The sequence below is a fragment of the Marmota marmota genome, unplaced genomic scaffold (assembly GCF_001458135.2).
Source record: "Marmota marmota marmota unplaced genomic scaffold, marMar, whole genome shotgun sequence".
Taxonomy (NCBI): domain Eukaryota; kingdom Metazoa; phylum Chordata; class Mammalia; order Rodentia; family Sciuridae; genus Marmota; species Marmota marmota.
Window position 1 is genome coordinate 3,618,535 of NW_025999863.1, and position 6,777 is coordinate 3,625,311.

Below are 6,777 nucleotides of genomic sequence, written 5' to 3' on the forward strand. Positions count from 1 at the left end.
AGCCCAGGTTCAGGCACCCAGTCCTGGACACAAGCCAAGCTGGCGTCTGGTCCCCTGGGAGCCAGCACTCTGTGACATGTGGACACAAGTCCAGGGAGGGCAAGAGGCAGTGGGGAGGCCAGCAGGGCAGGGGCTGAGGAAGGCACCTGGAGTCGCTGGATAGGTGTGGCCATGGCAAGGGGGACAGCCCCCCATAGCTTTCCTCCCCCCCCCAGGTGGATGGAAAGCTCTGGCCCGCAGGAGCAGATGAGGGCTGTGGCCCCCTGCCCATTCCTGCTGTCCCTGGCCACCAGGCGCAGGGCCCCCGCTCCCCTGGATGGGGCCGGAGAGCCGAGATTCCCGGCGTGCTGGAGCCTGCGCCTCCTCCCTGCCAGGAAGCTCCACGCCAGTTCTGGGGAAGGAGCCGCGCGGGCCAGGGCCGGGCGTCGCCAGCATTCCGGGGCCACCTAAATCACTCGGCCTGACAGCTGGTGAGCAGGGCTGGCAAAGATGTTGGTGCTTTCCGTGTCACTGCCACCAGCCCCTCACCAGGCCAGGCCACTGGGTCCTGGGCAGGGCCGTCCAGGGCTCTCTGCTCTGATGCCCAGGAGTTTGGAGAGGGCTGCGTGTGGGGCCCGAGCATGTTTTCCACATGCTGCTGACTTTGGGGAGTGTCCTGGAGAGATGGCCCGTGGCCTGCAGGGTGGTGGCCAGAGCTGAGGAAGGGCTGTGGGCGGCTGGGTCTGTTTTCCACTCCCTGGGGTCCTGGGAGGCTCCTGCTCCACCCTGGGGACGGGCTGCGGCCTGGCAACAGGTGCGTCCCTGCCAAGCCTCCTCTCCTGGCTCCCCGTGGCCCTAGTGTGATGCCCCCGCCCCCCAGTTCTGCAAGGCCAGACTGGTGCCCTTGGCCTGGCAGGGACACACCTACAGCCAGGACAGTAGGTGGACCATGTGGGGGTTCCCATCTCCACTCCCTCCCAAGCCCAGAGCCAGGTCGCAGGCTGAGGCCTGTGCCCAGCCTTATCTCCCTTCCTCCTGCCTCAGGACCCGCCCAGCCCCCTTGCTGGCTGCGAGACACCGCTCAGCCCCCAGGACACTTGTACACACACATACGTGGAATTTATTTCTGGGCACATTTGGCCCTGCCTGGCATCTGGGGAGCAGCAGGGCTCACACCTTGGGTTTTGCAAACAGCTCCCACCCCTCCAGCTGGCCCATCTTGAACAGGGCGGCCGCCGTGCCCATGTACACGCATCCAGCAGCAGCAATCCCATAGTTGTGAGCTGCAAGGAAGAGGTGACATCAGGCACACTGTGCCCAGGACGCCTTGGCCCCACCAGCTTGGGGGCTGGACTTGAGCTTCAGGGGGCCCAGCCAGAGCTGGGCTGCTCTGGGGCAGCAGCCCAACCCCCAGCAGGTGCAGGTCCAGGCTGGGTCCTCACTGAGCTCCACACCAAGGGCTCCAGGGACACAGTGCCACCCAGGCTCTGGGCTTGGGAAACACTAGGCAGCAGTGACACTGTGGGGTGTCTCGGCATCACAGGTGTGTGGCTGAACAGCAAGTGCCCTGCTTACCCCAAAGCCACAGGGGCTGGCCGAGGAGGGGGCATGTCCTGCCAACCAAAACCCGCTGGGACTCAGGGAGGCTGGCCTGGGGCAGGGCTGGGCTCTGTGTTGGGACATGGAACCCGGGGCACTTTAACCACTGAGCACGCCCCAGCCCTTTTAATTTTTTTCTTTGAGTCAGGGTCTTGCTAAGTTGCTGAGGCTGGCCTAGAACTTGGCACCTTCCTGCCTGAGCCTGCCAAGTCGCTGGGATTGTAGGTGTGGCCACCATTCCCAGTGTCCTCCCCATGGTGTTGACACAAACGCGGCGACTACTAGAGCCCTTGCCACACGCCAGGCAAGAACGGGTGCCAGGCACGGTGGCCTCATTTCCCCTCCTGTGACCCTGAGGCAGGGGCACACAGGGCTGGGGCGGTGGGGACGGGCAGGAAACAGCACTGGACCTATGCCAGGTGGCTCTGCTGCGCGGGGCTGCCCTGGGGCCTGGCCTGCCTCCCCCAGGGCCACCGCCTCTGCTGGCTGCAGGAAGGCCCCTGACTCTAGTTCCTGTATCTGTGCAGTGGGCTGAGAGCAGCTCCCTGTGGACCCTGGGCCTGCACGTTCCTGGATGCTGTGGGGGGCATGGGGGCAGTGCAGGGACATCTCCTCTAAGCTGCTCACGGGTCAATGGTGGAGATAATTAGTGACCTGTGTCCTCTAACAAGACATGACAGACGGGACGTGGAGTGGGAATAGCAGGGGTGGACTGTACAGAGGATCGTTGGGATGGTGATTGGGGACCGACACTAACATCTGGGGGGATGACATTCCAGGCAGAGTGCAGCTGTGCAAAGGCCCTGGAGCAGGACTGAACCTTGTGTGTTGGGGCCACAGTGAGGAGACTGTGTGGCTGGAGCAGAGGGTGGAGGGAGGCAGGGGTTGGGGCAGGCGGTGTGAGGCCCTGTGGGCTTGCGCAGCAGCATCTATCACTGCTGGCTGGCCCGAGAGACCAGAGGTGTCTCTGTGGTGACCTCCCTGTGCCCAGGCAGTGTTCTGCACACCTGGCTCCCTGGGCTCTTGTCCGGGTCAGAATAGAGAATAGGGTCAGCTGGGGCAGGGGTCCTGTGCTGGGGCGCAGGGCGGGTGGGGTACTCACTACGAGCTCCCAGGGTCAGGCCTCCGGCACAGCCGCCTAGGAAGTAGTTCAGGGGGTCATCAGGCTTCCCGCGGACCTGGGCGCTGAAGCAGGAGGTGATGCCGAACACGGCCCCGATGGCGGCTGCCGGGGACACACAGAGGGCAGGTGCTCAGTCGGAGGCCCAGAGGGGGCATGGCGAGAGACTCCTGGAAGCTCCCTGCCAGCTGGCTGCTTCCCACAGGAGCTTCCCGCCCTGGCACTGCAGCTGGCCCCTGGGACCCCTGCCACAACCCATGTCCCTGACGGAGGAGCACCCTGTGTCCCCCGACGGTTCGGACTGTGGACTGGGCTGGGAGCCAGGGAGAAGTGGCGGTTGTAGAAGATGCTCCCAGACTGAGGGCAAGAGCTGGGCACTAGGGCAGCCAGGAGAACCCCCCTGCTCACCTGCGGTAAATGTATATCGTCCAGCCCGAGCCACTCCTTCGAGGACGGAGTCCGGGGGACGGTGTGTGACACTGTAGACTGACCAAATCAGGCCTGGGGGACAAAGGGAAGGAGGCCAGTCGATCTTGGTCTCCTCAGTGATGAGAAGCAGCCCCTGACCAACCTTAGGCTCCAGGGTTCAGGTGGCCTGCTGGGCACTCTGTCTCTGGGGCCACCCCTCTGTGCCAGGGCTGAGCTGGAGGATCCTCACCCACTCCTGGCCCCTAGGCCTCTCCTTTCTCAAAGCCTGACCAGTGCTGGCTCAGCTGTGGGGTCCCTGCCACCCATACTGGCCCTCAGTGGGGCACTGGCCAGCAGACACGGGACCATCCATGAGGCGAACACAAGAGTGGGACCAGGGGCCTCAAGAGTTGTGGGGCTGCTTCAGGGCTTCATGCCACCAGCTCAGATGCCACAGCAGCGCCCCCTACAGGTCTTGGCGCCTGGGTCCAGCTCCCGCTCCCATCAAAGCCTCCACTCTCCTGTGGGCCCTGGGCCTCCACCTAAGCCTCCCAGGCAGTGGCTCAGCTCTGAGGCTGCTAAAGCCTCCCTCCTGCCACTCCTGGGACACCCCCCCACACTGGAGGTTTGGGCCTAGGTGTGTCCTTGGCACCTAGCTGGCATGGCTGCCACTCATGCCCACTTGGCCCCACCCCTCAGGTCAGCTTTTCCATCTTCACTCTCTCCCCAGCCTCCTGCCCCTGATGCTGACTCCTATGCTCAAGGGGGCCAGGTGGGGGCCAGGCGGTGAAGAGGAAGGAGAGTCCATTCTGGCTGGCCCAGCCGCCCATCAGAGCCTCGCAGGCATGGGCAGCTTTGCCCGCTGCCCTGGGCCTCCCTCTGTGGTGGGTGGGCAGACTGTCGCTGGCTCCTGACCACCCAGCAGCCCAGCACGGCCTCCCCATCTGCTGGCAGGAGCTGCTCGGTGCAGATCCCTCCTTCCTCTCCCTGTGGCCCTCCTGACACGGCCCAGTCACCACAGGGACCTCCTGGGGCCTGAATATCCCAACAAAATGGACTGCCCTGGACAGGCCACAAGGGCAGTCACCGCCCCTCACCCTCTCCAGGCCCTGATGTCCTGTTATCTGCTGCTTCATGGAGATGAGGCGGCCTCAGAGAGCAGAGCAGCTTACCAGAGGCTGCCCAGCAGCCATCTGGGAAACCAGGTGGGTATGACCCAAAGAGTGCCCCTGACAGCTGTCCTTATGCCAAACCTCCAGCTTTTAGGACCCACACGCCCCTCCAGGACGGGCGATGCCCTGCTGCCCAGCTGTGCCTCTATTTCAGTTTGCCCGAGTCTGCCCCACAGGAGCCTCCAGGGGCCCTTTCTATGTCCCGCAGTGAGCTCATCTTCAGAGGGGCCCGAGGAGGGCCAAGATGGTCTCCACTGCACGAATGGGGACCTGAGGCCCAGGGATGCTGGGAAAAAAGCCGAACCTGGAGTGCCTTGAGGATCTTCTCCTCCCAGTGAGGACCAACACCTGGGTCCCTGCTGGGCTGCAGAACATGATGGCGCCAAGGGCCTGCTCCCCTGGCCCAGCAAGCCCCACCCTCCCCCACACCAAGGCTTACGTGCACCCCATTCGTAAACACTCCCAGACCTTCCTGGGACTCAACGAGTCCTGATCTGGTCTGTGCTGGCCACAGGGTCTTATAACCCTCTCACCCCTCCCAGCAGGAGGAACACTGTTTCAATGATGCTCCCAAACCCACTCACAAGCCTGGTGCGTGGCACTTGTGGGCACATGCCTTTAATCCCAGCAGCTTGGGAGGCTGAAGCATGAGGAATGTGAATTCAAAGCCAGCCTCAGCAACTTAGCAAGGCCCTAAGCAACACAGCGAGACCCTGTCTCTAAATAAAATATAAAAAAGGGCTGGGGATGCGGCTCAGTGGTTAAGTGCCCCTGGGTTCAATTGCCAGTACCAAAAAACCCCCCAAACAAACAAAAAACCCAACAAAACCAGAACCCACTCACAAAGAGACCCTTGGGGAACCTTACTGTCCCTACCCCAGGCATGGATCTTGGCCAAGGGACCTTTTAGCCCATGGACCACGTCCGAGAAAACAGCAAGTGCCCACCGTCCTAGGTCCCCTCCAAAGCCCCTTACCAGGTAGCAGGTGACCTAGGACTCCCTGCTTACCCTTTGGAGGTCAAGACTGCTCCATCACCCTGTCCCCATCATTCACCCATTGTGGTGACCTGCCACTCTTCTTCCTGGAGCCCCTATAAGCACAAGAGGATCTCTACTGACCAGATCTCTCCACTGCCCTCAACCTCCTTTCAAAAACCCCCCTGCAGCCTGCTGCCGGCCTCTTGACCTCCAGATACTCGCACGCAGTGCCTCCAGTCAGGCACAAGCGGTTCCTGCATGCCACAGGTGCCCACCTAGAGCTGCTCCTCCCACATGCACCATTGGGTCACCCACTCATCACATTACTATATACCTCCTTCCCTCCCAGACTGCTGTGCCCACAGATGCCATCCAGGGACTTCCATGAAGCAAGTGGCCGCCCTTGGATGAGGGTGGCAGGAGATGAAGGGGGTGGGACCGGAAGGGGAGTAGTGCCCACAGAGCTAGTGACCCCCCAAATGACGCCCTCAGTGACTCCCCAACGCCGCATGTCTGACAAGGTTTCTCTCTCGCTGCTTCCCCAGTGCCCTCCAGTGAGTCCCCTCACTAGCCGTGCCCACCACGTCAGGCTCAGGGACTCCTGCGTGTGAGCATGCGCACTTCTTCATGGCCCTCCACTTATGGACACAACACCCCCATTCCATTCATTTATTTTATGTGATGCTGAGGATCGAAGCTGGTGCCTCATGCTCTGCCACTGAGCCTCAGCCGCAGGCCCACTGCCCTCAAAATCTCCTCAAAGAGGCCGGGATGGAGCTCTGTGTCCGGCCTCGCCCCAAGAAGAGGCCCAGAATGCCTCTCAAGTGACTCCCTCCTGCTTTCACATCCCTTCAAACATGACCACCCCCCCAAAGTTCTTCCAGACATTTCCTAATGTCATGTCTCCCCTTAAGAATGTGCCAGAATGACTTCCCCTCCTGGACCCCCATCCCTCCAAGGGGGACCCGCAGACCCGGCCTTGCAGCCGGGCTCCCAAACGCTCAGGGATGGTTAATGCGCCTCTTTCAGTCCGGAAGCGCTCCCTAGGGCCACCCTAATCCAACTGCGACCAGGAGGGTCTCAGTCCCTGCCAGGCCCGAGAGATGGTGGTGGCCAAAGTCATTTACTTCCCAGCGGGGCAGAGAATGAAAGGAGAAGGTGCCCGGGAAACCCTCAAGGGAAGGGGCGGGCACTGGGACGACCGGGCTGCGGGTGCCTCGGCCCACCTCACCTAGGATCCCACTGGTGGCCCCATCAGAAGCCCCGGGCACACCTGACCCTACAAAGACCTCATCGCACCCCGGAGCGTCCTCAGGCTTCTGGGACCGCTCCCGACACCGCAGTGACGACCTCCTCGAGTCCCTTCAAGGCTGCCCCGCGATGGAGTCTCACAGGGGACCTCGAAGTCCTCCCGGTCTCACTGCGCAGCCTCCCGGAGCCTGGAGAAGGCTCCACCAACCCCTCCCGCCTCGCCCGCGGTCCCCGTGCCCGGCTTGTCACCTGAGCCACGACCTCCCGGG

At 62.5% G+C, this 6,777-nt stretch overlaps 1 protein-coding gene across 1 annotated transcript in view; it reads right to left on the bottom strand.

Annotated features, from left to right (window-relative positions):
• Positions 1 to 1,079: 1,079 nt before the first annotated feature.
• The window catches only part of Ndufa11 (NADH:ubiquinone oxidoreductase subunit A11), a 7,664-nt gene continuing 1,966 nt past the window's right edge, over positions 1,080 to 6,777 (bottom strand). Inside the window, exons 2-5 of the mRNA XM_015503840.1 lie at positions 6,758 to 6,772; positions 3,107 to 3,199; positions 2,681 to 2,803; positions 1,080 to 1,262 (exon numbers count right to left, since the gene is read on the bottom strand). Coding sequence (XP_015359326.1) covers positions 1,150 to 1,262; positions 2,681 to 2,803; positions 3,107 to 3,199; positions 6,758 to 6,772 — 344 coding nt within the window. The 3' untranslated portion in view covers positions 1,080 to 1,149. The remainder of the gene's footprint in view (positions 1,263 to 2,680; positions 2,804 to 3,106; positions 3,200 to 6,757; positions 6,773 to 6,777) is intronic.